We start from the raw sequence: 26,694 nt of genomic DNA on the forward strand, positions 1-26,694 counted from the left end.
TATATGATCTATTGTGGAGAATGTTCTATGTGCACTTGAGAAGAATGTGTATTCGGCTGATTTTGGATGAAAAGTTCTGAATATATGTTAAGTCCATCTGGTCCAGTGTATCACTCAAGGCCATTGCTTTCTTATTGATTTTCTGCCTAGATCATCTGTCCATTGTTGTAAGTGCAGTATTAAAGTCACCTACAATTACAGTATTATTATCAATAAGTTTGCTTATTTTTGTGATTAATTGATTTATATATTTGGGTGCAATCATGTTGAGGGTATAAACATTTATAATTGTTAGCTCCTGATGGATAGAACCCTTAATTATGATATAATGCCCTTCTTAATCTCTTGTTACAATGTTTGGTTTAAAATCTAGTTTGTCTGATATAAGTATAGCTACTCCAGCTTTCTTTTGACTTCCAGTAGCATGATAGATGGTTCTCCATCCCCTCACTTTCAATCTGCAAGTGTCCTCAGATCCAAATGAGTCTCTTGTATGCAGCATATAGATGGATCTTGGTTTTTGATTCATTCTGACACCCTATGTCTCTTGATTGGGGCATTTAGTCCTTTTACATTCAGAGTGTTTATTGAAAGATATGGGTTCAGTGTCATTGTGTTATCTGTAGGTTTCGTGCTTTGGTGATGTCTCTGGTCCACTGTAGTCTTTGCTGCTTTTCATCACAGAGTCCCCCTTAGGATCCCCTGCAGGGCTGGTTAGTGGTCATGAACTTCTTTAGTTTTTGTTTTTCTGGGAAAGCCTTTATCTCTCCTTCTATTCTGAATGACCACCTTGCCAGATAAAGGATTCTTGGCTGCATATTTTTCTATTCAGCACATTGAATATTTCTTGACACTCCATTCTGGCCTGCAAGTTTCAGTGGACAGATCTGCTATTACCCTTATGTGTCTACCCTTGTAGGTTAAGGCCTGTTGTCCCTAGCTATTTTCAGAATCCTCTTTTTATCTTTGTATTTTTCCATTTTCACTATGATATGTCATGGTGTTGACCTGTTTTTGTTGATTTTGAAGGGAGTTCTCTGTGCCTCCTGGACTTGGATGTCTGCTTCCTTCCCCACATTAGGGAGGTTCTCAGCTATAATGTGTTCAAATAAACCTTCTGCCCCTTCCTCTGTCTTCTGGAACTCCTATGATAAGGATATTAATTACGTTTTATTGAGTCACTTAGGTCTCTAAGTCTCCTCTCAGGGTCTAGCAATTTATCCCTCTTTTTCTATCCCTCTTTTTCTCAGCTTCATCATTTTCCAATTTTATTTTCTATTTCACTTATTCTCCCCTCTGCCTCTTCCATCCTTGCTGTCACTGCAACTGGTTTATTTTGCATTTCATTTAAAACATTTCTTAATTCACCATGACTTGATCTTAGGTCCTTGATCTCTGCAGCAATAGATTCTCCACTGTCTTCTATGCTTTTTTCAAGCCCAGCTATTAGTCTTATGGCTATTATTCGAAATTATTGATATATAGTTTATATCTGTTTTGAGCAATTCTCTGGATGTCATTTCTTCCTGGAATTTCTTTTGAGGACAATTCTTCCATTTCACCGTTTTGGCTAGTTTTCTGTCTTTTATGTGTTTTAATAGCTTGTTATGTGTACCGCACCTGTGAGTACGACTATATTAAAAAGGGGTCATACACTGTCCAGGGCCTGGCACTTTAGGAAATGTTCTTGGAGTGTGTGGCTCACACTCCACTGTTGCCTCTTTGGTGGCTTTATCTCACTGCTTGTAGTGGTGGTTTCGACCTTCCACCAAGTGTACTTTGATTTGTTCACTGAAGTAACCCTAGAAAAAAAGAAAAAAGGGGGGTGGGTGGAAGAAGCCTTATTGCATACAAAGAGATAAATGACAGGCATGGAAAAAAAAGAGACCAGGCAGAGAATCAAAGAAACTATAAGGCTTAATCCAGAGAGAGAGAGAGAGAGAGAGAGAGGAAAATAAAGAAGAAGGAGGTGCAGAAAGGTATAAAAAGAATAGAGTAAAAATGCCTGATTAAACAAACAACCATAACAGAGAAAGAAAGAAAGAAAGAAAGAAAGAAAGAAAGAAAGAAAGAAAGAAAAATGGCAACACCCCAATCTCTCCTCCCTGGACCAGGTATCTCAAACCAGGCTGTTCAGGCAGCCCTTACAGGGTGGCACAGGCAGGCTGGCTTGTCCTGCTCCATAGTCTCCTGTGCCTCCTAGGCGCTATTTATTTTTGAAAGAGTGATAGAGCACATAAGAGTGAGGGTGGCAGAGAGAGAGGGGGACAAAGGATCCAAAGCGGGCTCTGCACTGACAGCAGTGAGCCCAAGGTGGGGCTTGAACCCACAAACCATGAGATCATGACTTGAGGCTAAGTCAGAGGCGTAGCCAACTGAGCCACCCAGGCACCCCTAAAGTTTGTATTCTAAAAGCCAATATCAACATTTCTAATCACTGAAGAATAAAAGTATATAAAACCTACACTATAACACAAGATAGATGACAAAGGAAAAATTAACGGAGTGTAAAAATTTAAGTATAAATTTGAGCAAGTATAGCTATTATGACAAAATATTTAAATGGGAGAAGCTACTTTATTATAAAAGCAGTGTTTGGAATTGTGTTAGCATCAATACCATCTGACACTTTCAAGATACATAACGCAAATATAGAAAAAAGATTTAAAAGGGGGTGCCTGGGTGGCTCAGTCAGTTGAGCGTCCGACTTTGGCTCAGGCCATGATCTCGCAGTCCGTGAGTTTGAGCCCCGCATCGGGCTCTGTGCTGACAGCTCAGAGCCTGGGGCCTGCTTCGGATTCTGTGTCTCCCTCTCTCTCTCTCTGTCCCTCCCCCGCTCATGCTCTGTCTCTCTCTCTGTCAAAAATAAATAAACATTATTAAAAAAAAGAAAAAAGATTTAAAGGAAAGGTGAATAATACAAACAAGAAAATACATGTCCATATTATTAATCAGACAATGTAGAAAAAAAATGAGGCAAAGAGAGTCACTGTCAATAAAAGCATAATAAAGTAGATTTAATTTCTACTGTGTTACCATTCAACATATATGATGCAAACCCTATTACTTATGTTTTGGGACAATATGTTTTGAGGAGGGATCTATTTGTGGAAGACTTTCATTCCTATTGTCCAGTACAGATCAACAAGGCTTAACACTGATTTGGATTTGATAAAGGCAGCTCAGAAAACACACACATCTCTCCTCGTAGAATACAATTCGGACCCTGAGTTGCATGAATAGTTTTAGGTGGATAATGTCTTCAGTTTGGAAACTTGTTTTAATTTAGAAGATGGGGGGAAATTTTACAGATAAAAATGAACTGACGGAATTAACATTTTTAGGTTTTCTTTTTTTGAAAGAGAGAGAGAGAGACCCGGGGCGGGGCAGAGGGAGAATCCCAAACAGGCTCCACACGGCCAGCACAGAGCCTGATGCAGGGCTCGAGCTCATGAACCGTGAGATCATGATCCGAGCCGATATCAAGAGTTGGATGCTTACCCAGCTGAGCCACCCAGGAACCCCTGGCAATAACGTTTTGAAAAATAAATCACCAAATGCTGGTGTACCATCAATATCAAAGGTAAATTTGGGCATGGCGGTATGAGATGCCTAATCCATGTAGTTGATGTCACCGGTTTGCTTCAAATATTAATGGCACTTGCTAGGGACTTTTTTTCTTTTTCCGTTTGTCCTTCTCCACCCCTCCCTGTTACAAGACATCCTTTGCTTTTGTCTTATTTGGGAAAAACTAAGGAGATTGTTAAAGGCGATTGGGAAATAGTTATAACTTTGTTGGGAAATGAATAGCACTTCTTTTAATATTTCACTTTAGAAGATGAGGAAGTGAGTGCCTCTACCTTTTCTTTTCCTTCTCCTGCAGCTCTACCTCATAACTTCAGCCATCTACACTTTCATTTTAACGTTACTAAGGTTGATGTTCTACGACATTGCGTTAGACAACCATGAAGTCCTTTTTGAGTATGTGATTTGTCTGTGGATTGATTCCAGAATTTCTAAAATCTGTATTGAACAATATTTACATTATAGCACCTGTGGAAATACTATTCACTGCATAGCCAAGCATTGTACTAGCACAACATTTATATTTTTTGTCTTTACTATCCCACCTATAATTTATCATGTCTTTTCATTCACGTTCAATTTTTCTTTTTATGTTGGCCTTTATCATAGTCTCATTTCCCCCTCTCTGCCCTGCATCCAATTCCACCTTCTCTGGAGTCCACTTGGTCCAGAGACCTCCCTCGTAGGGCCCTTGGCATTCCTTCCCCTCATGTAAATGTTGTCCTTTAGAATATCCAAAGAGCTCTCACCTTGACATTCCTTCTCTGCTTTTCTAGGTTGATTTTTTTTTAATTTTTTTTTCAATGTTTATTTTTGAGAGAGACAGAGACAGAATACGAGTGGGTTAGTGGCAGAGAGAGAGGGAGACACAGAGTCTGAAGCAGGCTCCAGGCTCTGAGCTGTCAGCACAGGGCCCGACACGGGGCTCGAATTCACAAGCCGTGAGATCATGACCTGAGCCAAAGTCGGATGCTCAACCTACCGAGCCACCCAGGCACTGCTCTAGGTTGATTTCTTACTTCCTTTCCTTCATATTTCATAATTCTTAGATTGCTCATGTGTTTGCTAACCAACTTCATAAGGCAGAGTGTGTGGGAGAAAAATTTCCAAGTTCTTATGTATCTGAAATTGCTTTTAGCCATCCATGGCACTTGATTGCTAATTAGGTAGCATGGGGAATAAGCTTAGGAATCCCCAGGGCTTACCCCAATGGGTTACCAGGGATAAAGAAGGACAAAGCCATAGGATGCTCACACCTGAGTTTGGGTAAATAAGATTAGGTGAATAAGGATTAGAGAAAGGGGGTTTAGACCCCCAGAATAGAGAGGGGGTGCAGAGGCCCCAGAATAGAGAGGGAGGGGCAGAGGCCCCAATATAGAACATAGGTATATAAAATAACCGAGACTAGATCTTCAGGGTGGAAGCACCCCCAATTTAGCATTATAACAAAAATCTGCTTTCACAGGAAGGAAGGACCAAGTTAGGTAAGCAGGTAAATTGGGCTACAGACTGCTGTGCTGCAGGTGAAGCAGCCCAGATCGGAGATGATTGACAAAAGAAAAGGTGCCTTGTTACCTCTGAGGTCACGTGTCCTACCTGTCTCACCTCCTAGTCTCCCTAAGACAAACAGAGGTGCTGCCTCATGTCCGCTGTAAACAACCTTCCGCCCGACTGCCTGGTGCCCGGATTTTGTTTTATATTAACTCAAACCCCAAACCCCGAAAATCTTCAAGACCCCCTTTCCCTCACATCCATGAGTTAATGTTCACAGTTTCATTGTCTCTCTGTGCCCATCCATCACCATGTTTGTAAGCCTTCTGATCCTAATAAATAAGGGGCAAGGACCCCTTTCGGGGCTCTTGTCTTTTCCCGGACATTAGCCATCTCTCGTTTTTCATCCTGCATCCTGCTCTCTTGCCGGACAAGAGAGAACTTTAGACCCAGAGTCTACAACAAGGTAGAATATGGAATTTTTGGTGAAAATTATTTTTCATGCACCTAAAGAACTTTGAAGGTATTGCTGTATTATTTTCTAGGATTCAGTCTGACGGATGGAAAGTAGGCCGTCAGTTTGACTATTGTTTCTTTTTGTATTATTGTTTCAACTTTTCTGCCTGTGGACATTTTTAGGATCTTTCTTTATCTGGAATGTTATGAAATATTGCAGTAATATTCCTAGAGATAGATCTTCCTTTATTTGCTTGGGTGGCCTTTTCAATCTGGAAACTCTGAGAAAATGTCAGTTATTTGTTCTGTAATTTCCTGGCATTTCTCTCTTTTCTCTATTAGGCAGATGTTCTCCTGGATTGATTCTTTGTTTTTTGTTTTTTTTATTTATCCTTTCTGTGTTTTTGTTTTTGCATTATGGATGATTTTTCTCAGTATTCTGAAATGTCTCTCTTTTTTTTTACCATTCATGTTTTATTTTCTGTTAAAGTTTTTATTTATTTATTTTGAGAGAGAGAGAGCATGCACATGGGAGGGACAGAGAAAGAGAGAGAGAGAGAGAGAGAGAGAGAGAGAGAAAGAGAGAGAGAGAATCCCAAGCAGGCTCTGCACTATCAGTGCAGATCCCAATGCAGGGCTCGATCTCATGACCCATGAGATAATGACCTGAGCCAAAATCAAGAGGTGGATGCTTAACCCACTGAGCCACCCAGGGCCCCCAACCACTGGTATTTTAAATTTTCAAAAATTTCCTGTAGTTCTCTGATGATTTTTCATTGCTTCTTGATTTTGAAGATGACCCAGGTTTTCAAAAACCATTTGAAAAAAACCAAGTGGAACCTTTTAAAAAGTTATAATTTCCCCCCAATTCATAATTATTCTCTGGGACATTTCCCCCCTTGTTTATCTTGGTCCCTTTTCTTTTTTATCAAGTTTGTATGGTATCTTTTGACTGCCCATTAGAAAAGATAAAGAATTTGATGCAAGTTTCCTTTCATTGCTTTTCCTTTTCTGACCCCTTGTTTTTATTGATTATTATCTTTACCTTGTCAAGGATTATGACAACAACATTTTTTGTGTAACTGCAATGAAGTTTACTGAGCTTTCTCTAAGGGTTGCACCTGAAGATTTAATCTGCAGTAAAACTGCATTTCCATTTTTATGATGATAAGAATATTATACACAACACAGCCAATGTAATGTGGTTGTAATATTAAATCACTAGGTACAGCCAACTGCTTGAAAGTGAATCTTGAAGTCTCATTTTTCCGATGGATTATCTTGACATTCCTTTTGAATTTATTTAGATTCTCCAACTTAATTACACTTTTCGGTTGCCTTGGGGATTTTGCAAAATACTGATACCTAATCTCACCCATAAACATTGATTGTTTTTTCTTTTTCTTTTTTTGGCCAGGGTTTGGGATGGGCAGTTTGGCTACAGGCATTTAAAATCTTCCAAGTGTTACTCCTTTGATCTCGATCACGATTTATGTGTTACTATGTTTTCTATCCCATGTTGTTCCCTGTTAAATATTTCTTCTTTAAAAAAATTCCCCTGAATTTTCTTCAAGTAGGTTTTTCATAATTTTCTTTGTAAATTTCAGAGTCATTGCTTATTTAAAAATGTCTTATTGTAATCTTACATTGGATTGACAGCTTAGCTCAGTATATATTTCTACAGCTGAACACGTTCAGAGAAATTATATTTAACATCTAATAGTGATGATGAGAAGTCTGATGTCAGGCTGCTTTTTTATTTATGTAGATTATATTATATAGAATTTTAATAAGCTTTTAATAGTTTGTTTTCATTCTTGGAGTTTTGAAATTTCTACAGTATATGTCTTGCTGTGAGTCTTTATTTTTCTTAGCACTAGGAAGCCTCTTTGAATATTATCTTTTATGAGCTCTGGGAAATATGCTCTGATTTTCTTGATAATCTCTGGTCTCTTTTTTCCCCTTTGTTTCTGAAACTGCTTTAGTAATGTCCAGTAGAACTATAATGCAAGCCATGTCTGCTGTTTCGAGTTTTCTAGTAGCTATATTTTCTAGTAGCCCTATTCTAAACAGCTAAAATGAAACAAGTGAAGAGATTTACATATTGTACTTAGCCTCATATAACAAACATAATCCTTTTAATATTCAAACGGCGTTAAAATTATTAATGAGACATTATCCATTCTTTTTTTAATATTAAGCCTTTGGAATCTTTTGTGTACTTTATACTTAGGATATGTGTCCATTCAAACTAACCACATTTAAAGAGTTCAGTAGCCCTGTGTGGCCAGTGTAATGGGTCCTGTCATGCTAACAAGTAGATGTTGGCCTGTTTGGACTTCTCCTTTTCCCTCCCTTTTCCAGGATACATTCCATTTCTTTTAGCTCTATCATCTGTAAGATTACAAATTTCAATTTTCAAATTACCAGCTTGGATTTTAGTACTATCCATCTTATTGTTTAGTATATTCACTGATATGTCTTCCTTTTTCCCCTCCTCCAAACCTCCCCTCTTTCTGTTTCTCTGTTTTATATACATTTATTTGCCAAATATCATGTCATAGCATCCTGCCTAGTTGGCGGATGCACGATTGTCTTTTAAAAAAATTTAAATCCAAGTTAGTTAACATGTAATGTAATAATGATTTCAGGAGTAGAATTTTGTGATTAGTCATTTAAATATAACACCCGGTGCTCACCCCAACCAGTGCCCTCCTTAATGCTCATCACCCATTTAGTCATCCCCCCACCCAACACCCCACCAATAATCGTCAGTTAGTTCTCTGTATTTAAGAGTCTCTTAAGGTTTGTCTCCCCCGTGTTTATTTTATTTTTGCTTCCCTTCCCCTACGTTCATCTGTTGTATTTCTCAAAGTCCACATATGAGTGAAATCATATGATATTTGTCTTTCTCTGACTTGCTTCGCTTAGCATAATACACTCTAGTTCCATCCACATTGTTTCAAATAGTAAGGTTTCATTCTTTTTGATAAAGTATATTATTCTATATATGTATGTGTGTGAGTGTGTGTGTGTGTGTGTGTGTGTGTGTGGACTACACACACACACATACACACACACACACACACACATCTTCTTTATCCATTCATCAATGGATATTTGGATGTTTGGGCTCTTTCCATACTTTGGCTATTGTTGACAGGGCTGCTATAAACATTAAGGTGCATGTACCACTTTGAATCACCATTTCATATCCTTTGGGTAAATACCTAGTAGGTGGATGCACTATTGTCTTTTTGTTTTTCAATTTTTTTTTAATGTTTATTCACTTTTTGAGAGACCGAGACAGAGAGGGAGCAGGGGAGGGGCAGAGGGAGACACAGAATCCAAAGCAGGCTCCAGGCTCTGAGCTGTCAGCACAGAGACTGATGCGGGGCTTAAACTCACAAACCAGGAGATCATGACTTAAGCCTAAGTCAGACGCTTAACCGACTAAGCCACCCAGGCACCCCATGATGCACTATTGTCTTAAATCTATCTGAGGGTAATAATTAGATTTTTTTTTTACTTTTTTTTAATATGAAATTTATTGTCAAATTGGTTTCCATACAACACCCAGTGGTCATCCCAACAGGTGCCCTCTTCGGGAGACTGTAGATGCTGGAGAGGATGTGGAGAAATGGGAACCTTCTTGCTCTGTTGGTGGGAATGCAAACTGGTGCAGCTGCTCTGGAAAACAGTGTGGAGGTTCCTCAAAAAATTGAAAATAGATCTACCCTATGACCCAGCAATAGTACTGCTAGGAATTTACCCAAGGGATACAGGAGTGTTGATGCATAGGGGCACTTGTACCCCAATGTTTATCGCAGCACTTTCAACAATAGCCAAATTGTGGAAAGAGCCTATATGTTCATCAACTGACGAATGGATAAAGAAGATGTGTTTATATATACAATGGAATACTACTTGGCAATGAGAAAGAATGAAATGTGGCCTCTTGTAGCAACGTGGATAGAACTGGAGAGTGTTATGCTAAGTGAAATAAGTCCTACAGAGAAAGACAGATACCATATGTTTTCACTCTTATGTGGATCCTGAGAAACTTAATAGATTTTTAAAACAATTTTTTTAATTTCCACTTTGGCTCTAAATTATCTACTTCCCCTAGCATCAGTTATGCTTAGTTTGTTGCTTATTGTTTTATAGAAGTAGTTTTTCTTTTTTTTTTTTTTTTTTAATTTTTTTTTCAACGTTTATTTATTTTTGGGACAGAGGGAGACAGAGCATGAACGGGGAAGGGGCAGAGAGAGAGGGAGACACAGAATCGGAAACAGGCTCCAGGCTCTGAGCCATCAGCCCAGAGCCCGACGCGGGGCTCGAACTCACGGACCGCGAGATCGTGACCTGGCTGAAGTCGGACGCTTAACCGACTGCGCCACCCAGGCGCCCCTAGAAGTAGTTTTTCTTAAATATGCAATGAACCTTTGTTTTTAATCCATATTTCTGAAAGAAGGATTTGGTTTAGTACAGGTGATGGGCATGTCCCCTGGGAAAGATAGTGCTCCCTATGAATACCATGTTGACAGGAAGACTTCCCTGAAGGCGCACTAGAGGTTAGAAAGGCAGCCTTCAAAGCAATGTAGATTGCAGTCTGGAGTCTGTGTGTGTGTGTGTGTGTGTGTGTGTGTGTGTGGTGTATATGTGTAAGCTCTTGGACTATTAAATTTCCTAGAGATGAGGAAGATGTCTTTTTTACTCTCTATTATATACTCCCAAATTCAGAGTAGGCTTTCAATAGTTTGAAATAATAGGTGATTATTTTTCTTTCTCTTTACTGCTTCTTTTAATTTTTCTGTCTTTGTTATTTGATCTTTGTTTTTATGTTATCTTTTTACTTGGAAGCTATGCAATGCTACTAATAGGTAACTTAAGAAAATGATGTGTTTAAAGCTATATGTTACATATAAATGTGCTTACATATATGTATGCATATATATGTGTAATGTCAAATATAAAAGCAAATATATTGACTCCCTTCACAGCACATAATAAAGTTACTTCATTTGTATCACCTCCTTTCTCCTGTCTTTCCTATAGGCATGTCTGTGACCTTAATTCTAGTCCATTATCAACAATTTGTTGTTATTAAATATGTAGTTTTCTTTCAAGATTTATAAAATATCCTCCTGTCCTTATTAGGAGTATTGTTATTGACCTTCTTATATACATTTATTCAGATTTAACGCTCTCTGCCAGACGTTTCTTTCCATAATTTAATCATTTAACCAGTTAGAATTTATATATTCTTTTTATTTAAAAAATTTTTTAATATTTATTTTTGAGAGAGAGAGATGGAGTGCGAATGGGGGAGGGGCAGGGAGAGAGGGAGACACAGAATCTGAAGCAGGCTCTAGGCTCTGAGCTGTCAGCACAGAGCCCGATGCAGGGTTCGAACCCATGGACCACGAGATCATGATCTGAGCTGAAGTCGGACACTTAACCAACTGAGCCACCCAGGCACCCCTAGAATTTCTATATTCTAATGCAGCTTTGGTTCCTAGGATTTTCCAACTTCAAGTAGGAGTGAAATGAAGGAAGTATTACTCCTATGTTTTCTAATTTTTTTTTGTTTGCTTAGGAAAATGTTTTCCAGTTTATGAAAAATGTCTTCCAACTGGAATAAAAACTTAAATTTGTGTAGAATTTTCAAATTACATAATTTTGTTCCCAACACACTGTAGATCAATCAATATACTGGAATCTAATTTTGCTTAGGAGAAAAGTCAGAGGTCACCTATATTCAATTTTCCTTCTGAATTACATGCAGGCACTTCTGGGATAATTAGGAAATTCTTTATTTTCAGACTTCTGTAAATATACCAGGATATGCTTTAGTTCACATTGCTTTCAATCATCTTGCTTTTGAATCTGACTCTTTAGGAATGCCCTATTTATTTCAGGAAATTCTTTTATTTCAGGAAATTTTCCCTATACTTTATACTTGGGGGAAAAAAGTTTTACTCCTGGGTGTTCTAGTTTGTCTTTCCGAGACCAATTATCCATAAATTGGATACATTGCCTTTTCTTCTGAGAATTGTTTTCTGTCTAGTTATTGTGATCTCTTTATCTTTTTATTCTGAATCAAGGAATGCCTTTTGGTGAAAGTCATATTTAAATTGAGAACTCAGCTATGAGAAACAGTTGACCAAGGAAAGAGATATCAACACATAATCGAGATATCAACACATAATCATTGAGCCATGGCTATATACCAGGCCAACGACAAGTCGGGAGCCAGAGAAATAAAGGACGTGGTTGTTATCTTGAAACTGCTTACGACATAGTGAGGCGTCACAAAAAATGAATACACAGTACAGTATTGTGATAAATCCCAGAAGAGTTGTACACTCTCAGTAATGATTTGGAGCTTAGAGGAGAAGCATCTGGCATAGCCAGGGGACAGAGGCTTAGATAAATCTTCCTGTGAAAGTTGATTTATCAGCTGAGTTCTAACGGAGGAAGGAGCCATCCACTTGAGGAATGACCAGAAGGCTATTCGAAGCAAAAACAGCAAAATTGGCAGGGCCTTGAGGTGGCAAGAGAGGGGCCTGCTTTCAGGAAGTGCATTCTGTAACAGAGCCTCTCAAGAGTTCCCTGATTAATTCAGGGATCTCTAATGGGTTCAATCTTTTATCTATTTTCCAACATCATATAGCTTTGGATCATCTCCAGTTATGAAAGATGTAGCTCCGTATTTTGCCTGTGTTCATTTTATACAAAGCATTTTAATGAAAGCTGCAGTATTCTAGGAATGCAACTACCTCATCACAGGAGATTGTTCTGCATTGTTGCATGTTAAAATGAATCATTGTGTGTAGCACTTATTCCATATCCGGGAGATTACTCTGTAGATCCATATTTAGTTAGGCTTATTGAGTTTGGCTCATATTATTAGCATTATTATGGAACTAATAATGGATGTACATTTCATTCTCCAGTGGAAAAGGCATTCCAGTCGTAATACTCAGAGCAATAGCTCAAGAGATATTTTTAATAAAATATCCCATTTACAGTCTCTAGTGGAAAAATAAAACACTCACGCCTCTGGCATAAAAATTTAAGTTTACTGAGGTGCATTTTACTTGGTGACTAAAGGGATATTTCACTGAGTCAGGCCAGGTACACCTCTGAAGAAAAGTTAGGGGAGGAGAGAAGCCAGGATTGGTACCAGAAACTAGTGATTGAGGGCTTAGTTATAATGTCACAAAGAAGATTTATCAGCTACACGAGAAAACTCCTGGGGCTCAGATTCATATCAGGAATTTGTCCAGAACACATTGGGATCGCAACTTTGTTTCTATGCTCTCTTTCTAGAGTATAATACGGGGAGGTACTAATGGAGCAGGTTTAGAAGACAACGATGCATGACCAGCACAGTGAACCCTCCTCATGGAAAGCCTATTTGTCTTTGTGGTTTAGAATATGTTGGAGGGAGATGGGGAGCTGTGGCTTCTATTGCTTTTATTTGGATAGGTTAACTTCTCTGAAAAAGGTTTTTCCCTCCAACACAACTGTTATATGATTAGGGCATCCTCACTGTTCACTGAAAATTGGGGGGAAATCTACAGATCTCTAGGCTGTCATGGGGAGGCCAGTTCCCTAGGCTGTTAGGGGAAATTTTATCTCTGTCCTCTTCCCAACTCTCAACTTACACTCCTCATATAGTTTTCTACCATTTTTTTGCTATTGTTGGTTTATTAGCTTTTTTGCCTGGTGCCTCAGAGAGCCTCAGAATAATGGGTAATGTTCAGGAGCAACTACCAAAATATATCTCGATGTATATACATTCAAAAGGGGGATCTTATAAGGTGTATTTATAACCTAAATATTTGCTGAGCGGCTACTATGAGCAAGGCTCTTTTAAATGGAGGCAATCAGTAATGAGCAAAAAAAGACCAAGTTCCTAACTTCATGGACGTTTTGTCTTAGTATTTCATCACAGTCTAGATGGGTCACAGGATCAAGTAGGTGACCTTGACAAGGCAAGCTTCCTTCATGTCCCTGGATCCCTTGCTCTCTTGTATTAATGTTCAGCACATGCAAAGGTTGGAGCAGTTGGATTTAGATGGCAAGTGCTGAAGGAAGCATGCATTACAGGAAGCCATAAAAAGAACTTAACTGAGAGACATAGCTGAAGAGTAAACTATTCTTTGTAGGAAGGATAGTGTAACTTCAAGTTGCTATACAGGCTTGTCTTAATTTAACTATCTTCAGCCTCCTTTTAAACTAGTTATTTTCTTCTTTATTAACTTACTGCCCTTCCACTATTGAAATAGTTCAGTCACTCTATGTTCTTTGTTGTCCTGAGATACATAAAACAATGTAACTCAAAATAAGAAAGGATTTTCTCTCCAAGCTGTGTTTTAAAAGCTTAGGTCCTGAGGAAAACCAAAAGCACACTCAACACAGGTAAGAGACTTGGAAAAGTGAAGTAGAATCAATTGAAGCCAAATCATCAATTTCTCCAGACTGGCTTTCCCCTGGATAAACCCTGAAATGAGGAAAGAACTCCCCATTAGGTGTCCGGGATATGAGAACAAGACTGAAGTCATTTTCTGCTGAAAGCAAGGGGAAATATCTGGACCTGGGAGAAGAAATGGCTGGCTGATACCTCTGGGGAGAAGTGGTCTCAGGTAATCTCACATCTCCTCAACCCTAGCACACTGTCAAAGCAGCACAATGGTTGCTTTGTACCTGAGATGGAAAGACATAGTAGAAAGCACCATCGGCCCAAAGGGGCCAGGTGAATAGAAATGCATTTTGTAGCAGTCAGCTCTCCAAGGACCAGGAGTGATGACAGGTGCCTTAGTGGATTTATGTATGGTCAAACTGTATTGGCCATCTGGTGCGACTTCCACAACTTAACCCCTAATAATATCAGAGAAGGTCATTGAGAGGATGTGACCACTGGTTGACCCAGGAGCTGGACCCCAGGCAATTGTAGGCTCTTAATCCCCTTGCCTGTCCTTGGATTTTATGTCCTTCCCATTGTGGGAGCCATTTCCAAGAATGTATCCTCGAGAACGCAAGGTGTTCTTGAGACCATCTGGACTGAATATGTGATCGAATCCCATTAAGACCTCTGTATAAACTTTTAATCTTCTGGAGGGCAGAAGCAGAGATCTATGCATCTCACAGCATACAAGACAAGCCTTATATGTATAAGTTTCCTTGCTTCTTAAACCTGTCACCTACCAATTTGGGTGCGGTCTGTCTCTTCAGCCTTTCCATGTCCTCTGTGTACAGGGGCCAGTTTCAGATTTCACCAGGGGAAATCTTGAGTTTGCAAACCAAGAAATATACACAGTAAGCTCATATTTGATATCTACATGTCATGGACCAATTTTGGCAGAAACACAACTCTAGCTGGATGAAGGTCCTAAATAGAAACAATGGGAAGACAGTGTGTGGACTGAGATTCCTTCTTGCTGTATTTTCTTTCTGTTCACTCCTATCTCAGGGAAGCTAGAGGCCATTATGGAAAAGGTCTTGGGGATCCAGCTTGAACTAGTTTAGGTCACTTTTCCTAAGTGAAGGATGTCTATCTATTTCCAAGTTTAGTGGACCTGGCTTTAACATAAAAAGATAACACTTTTTTTTAACTCCATGGCATTTCTTTCCCTGACCCCTAATTCTGTAGTATTCTATAGTATCATTTCCTCCAGTTATTCTCTAGTCTCTGCCTTTTAAGGGTATAATAACACATATACTTGAACAAATATAAAATAAATTTAAAGTACTTTTATTCTGTATTCTATTTTGTGTATTTCATCACTTAATATAAACATATCCTTGGCATATTATAAAACATGATATAATCTTGGTCTTGGTGGGTGGGGTTCAAGTTGTATTTACTTTATTTATAAGGAAAGAAGATTTTTTTTTTAATTTTTTTTTTCAATGTTTATTTATTTTTCGGACAGAGAGAGACAGAGCATGAACGGGGGAGGGTCAGAGAGAGAGGGAGACACAGAATCGGAAACAGGCTCCAGGCTCCGAGCCATCAGCCCAGAGCCTGACGCGGGGCTCGAACTCCCGGACCGCGAGATCGTGACCTGGCTGAAGTTGGACGCTTAACCGACTGCGCCACCCAGGCGCCCCGACTTTTCTTTTTTTTAACCACGACCATGGATTTGGGGGTGGGGGGTTGGGTGGCAGAGAAATGGTCTCCTTTTGTGTGGATTGATACTGTTAAGAATTGCCTCCTAGATTCTTTACTGGGAAGATATGTCTTGGAAAAAAGTGGGGATTAAACTTCTTTACATTTATCTTAGTTTAATCATATCTATAAGCACCTCTTTCTTTTATTGATTTTTTTATTGTTCTCTCTTTTTGAATTATTAAAATCTGATAATGCTGAGTGAAGAACAAATCCTAAAGGGCACTGATGGTTCTCCTTTAAAAGATACAAAAAGGGGGGCGCCTGGGTGGCGCAGTCGGTTAAGCGTCCGACTTCAGCCAGGTCACGATCTCGTGGTCCATGAGTTCGAGCCCCGCGTCGGGCTCTGGGCTGATGGCTCAGAGCCTGGAGCCTGTTTCCCATTCTGTGTCTGCCCCTCCCCCGTTCATGCTCTGTCTCTCGCTGTCCCAAAAATAAATAAACGTTGAAAAAAAAAATTAAAAAAAAAATAAATAAAAGATACAAAAAGGGAACATGGGACATTGTTATCAAAAGCTTTGTTAGATTATTAAATGAAATGCAAGGTGACATAAGAAAACTGTTGCACTTAAGCCTTTGGGAAGATAAGCATTTGTAGTGGTGTTGAATAATTTTACTTTTACTTTTGAATTTTATATTTAAAAATGTCTCTGGGAATAATGAGATGTTTGGGCTGATAAGAGTGCACTGAGGCCAAAGGGAAAGGAAAAAAACTCATTTGTATGTGATGTGGAAGAGAGGGCTGATGTTAGTTATCTGGATGCACTGGTGATATGAATCCATTTGGATTCATGGAGTGCCGCGTGAGAAGCAGGAAGGAAATCCAGCTGAGGAATGATTGTGTCTGGGCCTACCATGGTGGGGATGGGAATATGAACAGTGTGTGTGTGAGAATTGTGACCATCAAGTAATCGAAACAGGTGTGGTAAAGAAAGGATGGTTGAAGGGTCAGCTTCATCAACTCCTATTTTATTAAAGAATGCCCACGTGTCCTGTCAATGAGTTATGTTTTTTTCCCCTCAGTTTGAAGCATAGAAAAAAATCACCCCGATGCATGCATGTTCCGTGCCTCTGGATTTCTGACCCTATTACACAAAGACTTCTCCGCCTCTGGACAGCGATCTGCCTTTTTCTTTCCTCTGTGGCATAAGCCCCAAACAGGATACCGCTACTAACAAGGAATTGAGGCAAGACTGGTAAATGCCACCATGAGAATTTTCCTAGTGGTGTTAGATTGACTCAAAATTGCCCCTCGCAAATTGGGAAACAGTGTATAATGGACAGACAAATTAGTGCCTCTAAAAAATGTAGTGGTAATAAAGGATGTAATGGAAGGAAAATAAGCTAATTCTCAAGACAGGTAACAGAAAGAATGATGAAGCTAAATTTTCCTCAATTTACTATGATGGAGTTGACCCTCTCTCACGTCAACATTCAAAAGATACAAATATCAGTATTTTACATAGACGGCTGATGTTGGCTTGAAAACGTACGGTTACAATGTAAATTAAAAACAAGTGAGGGAAATTCCATTTTATCCTGATGAAAGCATCTGAAGAAAGTGATATCCACTTGCTTTAAGACAGACCTGTGTCTATTTCCTTTCATTCCTATTCTTGCTGAAGACTGACGTCCACATTCTACGCTGCCATTGGGGTTTCTAGCTACTTAAAGTAAAAGTTTTTATTAGGCTTGATGCTACTGTTGAATATCCATAGCCATATTTTGGCAAGGAAATCAGAGCCTGGCAGCCTTTTTCAATAATTTCCTATAATGTAAGAGGGCTTAATGCCCCTATTATAGAACTGATTTTATTATACTCTCTGCTCCAGAACTAATGGAGCACTCGACTTATTCATGTTAAAGAAAATGATTGAATATGAAAAGCTTCCAGATCCTGCTTCTTGCCAGGATTAAAACTGCTCTGTCCTTTATACTGACCAGAAAAGTCACCCCTTAATTAAGTTTATTGTTATTTTTCACCTGCCAGGAAGTCCCATACAAAGCATATAGAAATGCATTTGTTGAAAATTATTTTAGATCTCTTTTTAAAATCCTTATTTTTGTTTTATAATATGTAATAATATAGTCATTGACTGCTTAAAGCATGACAGATACTCTCCCAGTTCTTTATATGAATTGATTCAAATAATTCTCACAAAAACCCTAGGAGTTATATACTGTTCATATCACCATTTTATGGATGAAGAAAAGAAGGCTCAGAAAGTTAAGTAGATAGCAGAGTCAGGATTTAAATACACACCATCCGAGCCCTTAACCACCGTGCTAAACTATTTTTCCATTTAGCCAAGCGCATATGAAAGTGAACTCAGCTAGTGAGTTGATAATCACATCATTTATTAAAAATTTACTGAGTGACTACTGTTTGCAACATAATAACCGTAGCAGTGTAGACTGGAGAGTAAGCTAGATAAAATCAGACTGCTTAATTGGGGGAGCTTTTTGTCAGGTGAATGAGATGGGAAAGCACAAAGCTAAGTAAAATGTGAGGTGGTGCGTATTGCCCTACAATGCAAGCACAAACTGAATAACAGGAGCAGAGAGATAGGTTTATTATAATTATTTTTGTGGGGTCACACAGCACTTTATGGAGAAAGTGGCACTTAGGCATGCCCTTGAAGCGTGTGAAAGATGTGGACAAGTAGGGTTAGCAAGATACAATTTCTGGGTGGAGGGTAAAATATTAACCAAAAGAAAGAATGGCCAGGCTTGTTTGCTGTTTCTAGTTTGAGATGGAAAGTACTATAGAATCACATAATGTTAGATTTGATTGTGTTCACAGAGATTATTTGCTCTACATAAACGCCACTGATAGAGAAGCGAAACCCTAAAGAAATATTATGCACCTGTTGTACTTATATGAGCTCTTATTACAGAAAGGATGAAGGTTGCAAAGAGAAACATGAGCTTGAAAAGGATAAGTGGTATTCATCTGATGATTGAAATTGAGTGCCCGATTTAGGAATTTAGATTTCAGCAGAGAGTCAATGAAAGGTTTTTTTTTTTTTAAAGTGTGTTCAGTAGGGGCGCCTAGGTGGCTCAGTTGGTTGTGTGTCCAACCTTGACTCAGGTTATGATCTGTGCTGACAGCTCAGAGCCCAGAGTTTGCTTTGGATTCTGTGCCTTCCTCTCTCTCTCTGCCCCTCCCCTGCTCATGCCCTGTCTCTCTCTCTCTCAAAAATAGATAAACATTAAAACATTTTTTTTGAAAAGTATGTCTGGTAGTCTTTGTTGATCTCTGGATGCAGATCAGAGTTTAAATTGCACCTGTCACTTCTGTCCTTCACAAACTATATTGGAGGGAAGTTCATTAATGTCTCTCTTGATGATAATACTATTTCCTCAAAGATTTGCTCAAGGATACCTTAGATATCACGTGTGAGGTGTTTATCTAATACTGGCATAGAGTATATATAAGAGTATATGGCATCGAGGGACACCTGGGTGGCTCAGTTGGCTGAGCGTCCGACTTTGGCTCAGGTCATGATCTCACAGTCTTTGGGTTTGAGCCCTGCATCAGGCTCTATGCTGATGGCTCAGAGCCTGGAGCCTGCATCAGATTCTGTCTCTCTCTCTCTCTCTCTCTCTCTCTCTCTCTGTCCCTCCTCCATTCACACTCTGTCTCTCTATGAAAATAAATAAATAAAACATAAAAAAAAAGAGCTTAAGGCATCAAGTACATATTAAGTATACTTAGGTACACAATTATTATATTTGAGTTTTATGTCAGCGGCTTGATAAAATCTATGTTTTTGGGGCGCCTGGGTGGCGCAGTCGGTTAAGCGTCCGACTTCAGCCAGGTCACCATCTCTCCGTCCGGGAGTTCGAGCCCCGCGTCAGGCTCTGGGCTGATGGCTCAGAGCCTGGAGCCTGCTTCCGATTCTGTGTCTCCCTCTCTCTCTGCCCCTCCCCCGTTCATGCTCTCTCTCTCTCTGTCCCAAAAATAAATAAAAAAAGTTGAAAAAAAAAATTAAAAAAAAAAATCTATGTTTTAAAACAATAACTGACGGGGCGCCTGGGTGGCTCAGTCGGTTAAGCGTCCGACTTCAGCTCAGGTCACGATCTCGCGGTCCGTGAGTTCGAGTCCCGCGTCGGGCTCTGGGCTGATGGCCCAGCCTGGAGCCTGCTTCTGATTCTGTGTCTCCCTCTCTCTCTGCCCCTCCCCCGTTCATGCTTTGTCTCTCTCTGTCTCAAAAATAAATAAACATTAAAAAAAATTAAAAAAAAAATAAAACAATAACTGACAAGAAGTGGATCACATTTTTCAAGTGAAAAAATTGGAACCATGTTGATCTATATTACAATGTCCCAGGAAAGAAGTGAAAAGTTACTGAACTGGATAATTAAGAAAAGAAAAATCAAAGTCTTAAGGATGCAGAGTCTATAGCATTTGGTCACTGATTACATGTGAGAAGAAACTGGGAGAAAACATAACTGATTGACAGGGCAAATGGGTATCCCTTTAATAAAATGAATTAGGAAGCTAATCCCTACACCCATGGGTTTTAGGGAGAAATGAGGGACAGTGATCTATGTACAACTCTTGAAAGAACTACGTGAAAAGAATTATCCCCAGGAGAAGTCATGCTTTGGGAAATTTTCACAGATGAGGATAGGGACACAGTGGATTTTTCGGGTGACTGATCGTGTGGTCTAGAAGACACACTGTCTCACTTTGAGGTTTCGGGTGGCATATGAGATTGGGTCAATTCAAGATTTAGTAAGCCATATAGGCAGGACAATGTTTAGATGAGAGAATCTGGGGGGCCCATATTTTCCGTGGTGACTGATACAAACAGGGACAGAAGGCTTGACGGGATTGTCTCTGATGGTCTCCAAGACAGATTTAGATGTTGATACTACAACTGTTGGAGAAAGGTGGGGGGTAGGGTGGGGGGAGCTGCAGGAACACATAAAGTTATGTTTTCATTCCTTGGCATCTTCTTGCAAGGCAGTTTTGAGAACCCAAAAGGGGCCACAACATACAGAACACTGTGAGAGCTCCATTACCTCTGACGGCATTGAAGCTGAAAATTTTATTTTGAAAAAGGAAAGAAAATGAGAAAACTACTCTGTACAGCATTCCGAGCATCGGTAAAAAGATCCTTGGTGAAATGGAAGTGGTTGAAACCTTAGCAAATATGCTCAAGCAATATTTGAGGTTAATGTATCAAAGAAAATTAAAGATCAGGCTTAATCAAATATGGTTCATAGACTTTAGAAAACAATTAAAAATTCTCAGTGATCTTACAAACCAATAAGAAAAATAGGAAACACCCAAATGTACATAAAATAATAAATAAGGGTCAGAAACCAAAATAGCCAATAAAAAAATAAAACAAAAAAGCTTAGGGAAAAATATTCAATATAGCTGTTATTCAAGAAAAGATAAGATAAAATGAGATAACACCCTTCCCTTAACATACGGCAAACTTGCAATTAAATTCTACCTAATAAATATCTAAATATTAGTGTATAAGTATACTGATATATATGTGTGTATGTATTCATCTCCGTGTTTGAAAAGAGGCAGGAAAATGAAATTTCTCTTCTGTTTCTGAGGAGAGTAAAGAGTTAACTTGTAAAATGTTCCCAACAGATACCTGATTTTATATACTAAATGTGTGTATAATGTTCACATACTCTGACCCCTTGAATCCACTTTTGGCATATATCCTAAGGAAATCAGATGTATACTCAAGGATTTATTTGTGTGCATTCTAATTACAACATCATGAAATGAAATATCACAAGTACTCTAAATATTCAAATAAGGATGGAAAGCAGTTACGTCCCTAAACGTCAAAGTCTATTGAAGGATTTGGACAACACTGAGAATATTTTAAATACATTTTATTATGGAATATTAGATCCACATGAAAGAATATTCATAATATGCATGTACAATCTGATGCATGATTGAAAGAACATGCATGAACCACCTAACAACCTAAGCACTAGAACATTCTCAAATATCACTGGAGCTATCAACAGGACTCTTACTTATACAGCTAGTATACAAAAACATATCCCTAATTTCTTGATTGTGTTTATGGAATTATTGAAGGGTGACATACATACAGAAAAATGCCCAAATCATACATATACAGGTAATGGATGTTATAAACGGACATAACCAGCACCCAGATCATCAAACTGAACATTAGAAGTCCTCCTTGGGTTCTTTTCCTCGTGCTTCTCCCCAAAGGATAATCATTATTCTGAGTTCTAATATCATAATTAGTTGTGCCTGATTTTGAACATTATATAAGTGAATTCACACTGTCTGCATTTTTGTGCGCATCTCACTTTTTTCTAAGCATTGTAGGTGTGGATATCTCACTTCCAGAATGGTGGAGTATGGTATTCTGAAAATCTGCTCCTCCCTATAAGAACAAGAACATTGGCAAAATCTGTTAAAATCAGCAGTTTCAGAATTCTCGAACAACGTGCAACAAAATGAGTAATGTTTTACTCAAGACAAACAGTGGAATCTTGGTAAGAACAGACAGTCTTGTGGCTTTTTAACTTGTTCTAATCCCAACCCTTCTCCCCAGCTCCATAGTAGCTTTAAAAAACCAACCATGGTAGCTGGGAAAGCAGACAGACTGGCACCCACAGGATGGGGAAGAATGAGTTTGGAGCACCCCAAAAGCCCATTCCCACTGATTTGCCACATTTGACCCTTCTGGAAAAGCTTCATTCTCAGAGTGTGTTTTTATTTCACCTGACTTGGAGCTCACTGGAAGTGAACTACCTACAGGGCCTTTTACAAAAACAAACAAACAAAAAACAAACAAATCATTAGCAAATGTTTAACTTGCAGCTGCTTTAGGCGGCATTACCTACCAGTTGGGGTTAAGGAAAGCCTGACCAGACAGAAAACCTTAAAAGGAAAAGCAACCTGGGGAATCAGACATCCCTCAGCAGCTTTGAGAAGCTCTAATATATTCCTGGGAATGTAAAAGGCCACACACATATGCAGAACTGAGAGCATGTGCAAAGCTATGCACATGTCCAGGAAAGACCTGAGAAGGCCCCAAGCTCTCACCTCTGGCTGACCTTGAGACTCTGTACAAGCAGGAGGTAAAGGCTAATGCAGAGTTATAAACTGCCTCTTGGAGCACTGAAAACAAATCTCAACATATATTAAACATGCAATAATCAAGTTCAGCAAGGGCACAGAACACAAAATCAATACACAAGTATCAGTGGCATTTCTGTACATGAGCACTGAACAATAGGAAAATGAAATTGGGAAAGCAATTACTTTAAAGGGCATCCAAAAATAAAATACTTCGGAAACTGCTTAAACACAAGGCATGCACGGGAAACTACAAAATGTCATTGAAAGAAATTATAGAAGATTGACACAGACAGAAAAACATCCCATAGTCCTGGATCTGAAGAATTAAAACTGTTCAAATGAAAATACTCCCCAAATTGATCGATGGGTCAAATGCAACATTCCTGGCTATTTCCTGTCTCCTACCGAGTAAAAGGCTGTAATGCTGTTAATACTCAAATACCATGGCTCTTAGAATTCTATTCATATGAAGAACAGTATGGATCTTTTTGCTTCTGCAGTTTCCTCATAACCATTTGTTTAATGCTGGTCACATTATTATCCAGGATACAGCATCTTCATTGTGCGCTCCATGAATACTGGTTCCCAATGACTCAAAAGTTGTTAACTTTGCTTCTCTGATGATAACCACAAAAGCCAACATTATCTAGAGAACAAAGGAAAGTGTAAACAGTAATTCTTTATCTGGTCATAGTAACTTTATGATTTGAGAACATAAAACAACACATTTCCAACTCCATCTGTTGAACTCTTTAGGCCGCAATCACTACATTCTTAGAATGTGATCTCGTTTCATGTTGTCCATACCTTCTACACACTGCCACCGGTAGAGAAGAGAGGCAAGGACCCAGTGTTCAGAACAAGCATGGATCCATTCATGTAAGGAAGATCCATCCCTCATTGAGGATGGTATAAGCTTGGCTGAGGAAAGCACAACCATGCCACATTGGTTGGAGTCCAGAGGACATTAATCAGAAGGTCCCTTGGGCATTATGGAGGTACCGTCTCATCACCTTCAGAGGAATTAGGTGCAGCCATTCCTGAGGCACTGCCTGGAACATGATGCAGAACTTGTGAAGAAAGTGGGTGACCTCCCTGGGGACTGATGGTGGGAATCCTAAGAATAAATATTGGCTGCTGCCATCCCCGTTACCCTTGGGTGCTACACACCTGAGGCACAACCATGGTCCAACACAGAAGGGTAAGGGGTCCATGCAGGGTCCTACCCATGAGACTCATTCCCAACGGCTGACAGCGGACCATTGCTAACTCAGAGTTCTAAGCTTGTCCTATGTTCTGTCTTGGATAAAAGTCATCCCAAACCAATGTGCCAGCACTATGCACATTGTGCATAGTGGCCCCGTCTCATTGGAGTGTCTAGCCAACCCCACTGTCTGTTTAGAGGGTCAAATATCTGAAGTGGAAAAGCAGAGACTGTGGCCCACATAGCCCCTGGTATTGACTCAGGGCACCCCAGCTGGAGAGTATTACTAGCCATGGCAGGTTTGAGCTACCGGGAGTTAGAAAATTTTGAGTTTGATGCTTCCAGTGATAGAAACTCGTATGGGACCAGGTCTAGACTCTAGGTACACTGCCCAGAGAACAGTGCTGGCCCTGATGAGTTCCAGGCATAGGCTGGTGATGACTTAGAACATTGTGGGAAGGCATTCTGAAACATGGGGATGCCTGAAGCGTGGGGGCACAGAGCAGGAGCACCTCTCGCACAGGTCTCAGAATGGTATTGGCACAGACTACTATTAGTTTACCAAAAATCCATTTGCTTTTCCTCTAGGCAGGCAGCAAGATGATATTTTCTAGATTTCTTTAGAGTTAGGTGTGACCATGTGAGTTCTAGCTAGTGAGTTGTGTGTAAATGTATGGAAAGAAATGATGTATGCCGCTCCCTGACTTAACTTATTATATACTCTTCCTACATGACATTCTGCTGGCTTTTCCTTTGTTTTATTGGATATAGGTAAAAATTCAGGGTAAGCTTGGGAACTATGGACCAAAGATGACCTGATTGGTCTTGGTTATATGAACCATTTAGTGAAACAGAGCCCTCTACCTGCCCTGCAGGTTAAAGCTTGAGAAAGATATAGGCTTCTATTGCATTAGACCATGGAGATAACAGAGTCTATAGTAGCCAAACTCCTGCAGTAATATTTTAAGACTGTGTATATTTATGTCAGAGTTCTTAAAGTTATTAAAATTAAGCCTGTGAAATAATTTAGAAAAGGAAATTGGGGCCACTAAAGACCAAAATAAGTCTATTGAGCATTTTGCCCTAAAATTAGATGTGGATGGTAATATTAATTTCACATATAAGAGAAATACCATGGATGTAGTTTATCCTAGTTGTAGTAAGGCTATTGACCACATTTCTCATGGGTCCCTTTTGGCTGTATCCTTACGAATACAAAGGTAATGTATAAGGAGCTATGTCAAGATGTGAAAGTTTCTAGCCAAGTTCTAACATCTCTGTCATTGTTTCTCTTTCTTCATTTTTAGTAGCAGCTTGGATGGAGGCAGATGAGAAATGCTTATCTAATTTGCAGGTGATGAAAACCAAGATGAGATAATACGATATGTCAGAACCAAGATTCACAATGATAGACTGAAAAGATGGACTGAAATAAAGAAAATGAAATTCAGCAAAAACAAATGTAAGACACAATTTAGTTTTAGTGTCACTTACCTCAATATGACAGATAGGGCTTAGTTTAAAGGGTAAAAAATTGAGGACAGTTCTCAAAGAAGTAGTTGAAAATCCACAACCTGCCAGATATGTCACCAAAATGATACTATAGTTGCTCCTAAAAAAATGGCTCAGATAAAGATTAGGAGCACAGATAGATCTAGAACCCTTCAAACAGGGATTTGCAGTAGAGGTGTTTTGGAAATTTGCAGATGTAATTTTTTTAAATCATTCCAGACCTTTTGGCAATAGTGAGCATCTATCCAGCAATGCTACACATCCTACAGTACATGAACCAGGTCATGTTCAAAGAATTTTCCTTTGTCATTTTTGACCTTCAAACGTCCTACAGGGTATTATTATAGGCAAACATTGCTTATAATCACCTAAGCTTAAAACCTAACTACTTGTAACATAAAATCTTAATATATTACTACAGAGTATTAATTTTCCAGGTGTATAATTACTAGGTATAAAAAGGGAAGCTTATACTTTGGTTTTTGATCGGAACTTTACTAGGAGCTATTTACAAGTTCACAAAATTATGTCCCTAGTAGCCATACTATTCACTCCTGTATCAGCTAGCATTTGAGGTTGGTGCATCAATGCAGATTTTATTTATGTACAGGTGCAATCATCTCTTTTCTTCGTTATGTCTGCCATTTTTTGTTAGCCTTTTGCATACTGAAATACACATTATTTTGTTATATGCGACTCTTCAAAAATGTCTCCTTTATATTACACTTAGGATATTACATTAACTTTTTTTACTATCTTTAGCGTGCTTCATCTCATTAATGTTTTCCCCAAATACAAAACTCAGAGATCGTTGGCTACGTCCGTCACAAAATAGAGTAAGATACATGGTTAGCATACAGACATAATGGTCTTTTTCATTTTTAAAAACTTAAATAACAACAGTGTTCAAAGCTTTACAGTTTTCTTTTATATGTATGTCACTTTTTAAGTCTTTAAGGCTTTGCAGACCCTTCATGAGGACTATTTTTACTTGTCCTCAGGGGGCACTGCCCACAAGTAAGGAACACCATTATGCCTACATTCCTGAAGGTGACACACACTGATTTATGTTGCTTCAGCTTTTTAAAAATGAAAAATAAATAAATAAATTAAACAAAAACTGAAACACATCAAACACCCTCCAATCAGTTCTCATGA

The 26,694-nt window shown here is 39.0% G+C and overlaps 1 protein-coding gene across 1 annotated transcript in view; it reads right to left on the reverse strand.

Annotated features, from left to right (window-relative positions):
• The window catches only part of LOC125154000 (protein Shroom3-like), a 70,097-nt gene that overhangs the window by 40,217 nt on the left and 3,186 nt on the right, over window positions 1–26,694 (reverse strand). The window contains 5 exon segments of the mRNA XM_047837596.1: window positions 1,706–1,802; window positions 14,515–14,655; window positions 22,043–22,119; window positions 23,371–23,466; window positions 25,519–25,598. Of these exon segments, the coding sequence (XP_047693552.1) occupies window positions 1,706–1,802; window positions 14,515–14,655; window positions 22,043–22,119; window positions 23,371–23,466; window positions 25,519–25,598 (491 nt within the window).

This window comes from Prionailurus viverrinus, chromosome A2 (assembly GCF_022837055.1).
Source record: "Prionailurus viverrinus isolate Anna chromosome A2, UM_Priviv_1.0, whole genome shotgun sequence".
In the NCBI taxonomy this organism is placed as follows: Eukaryota; Metazoa; Chordata; class Mammalia; order Carnivora; family Felidae; genus Prionailurus; species Prionailurus viverrinus.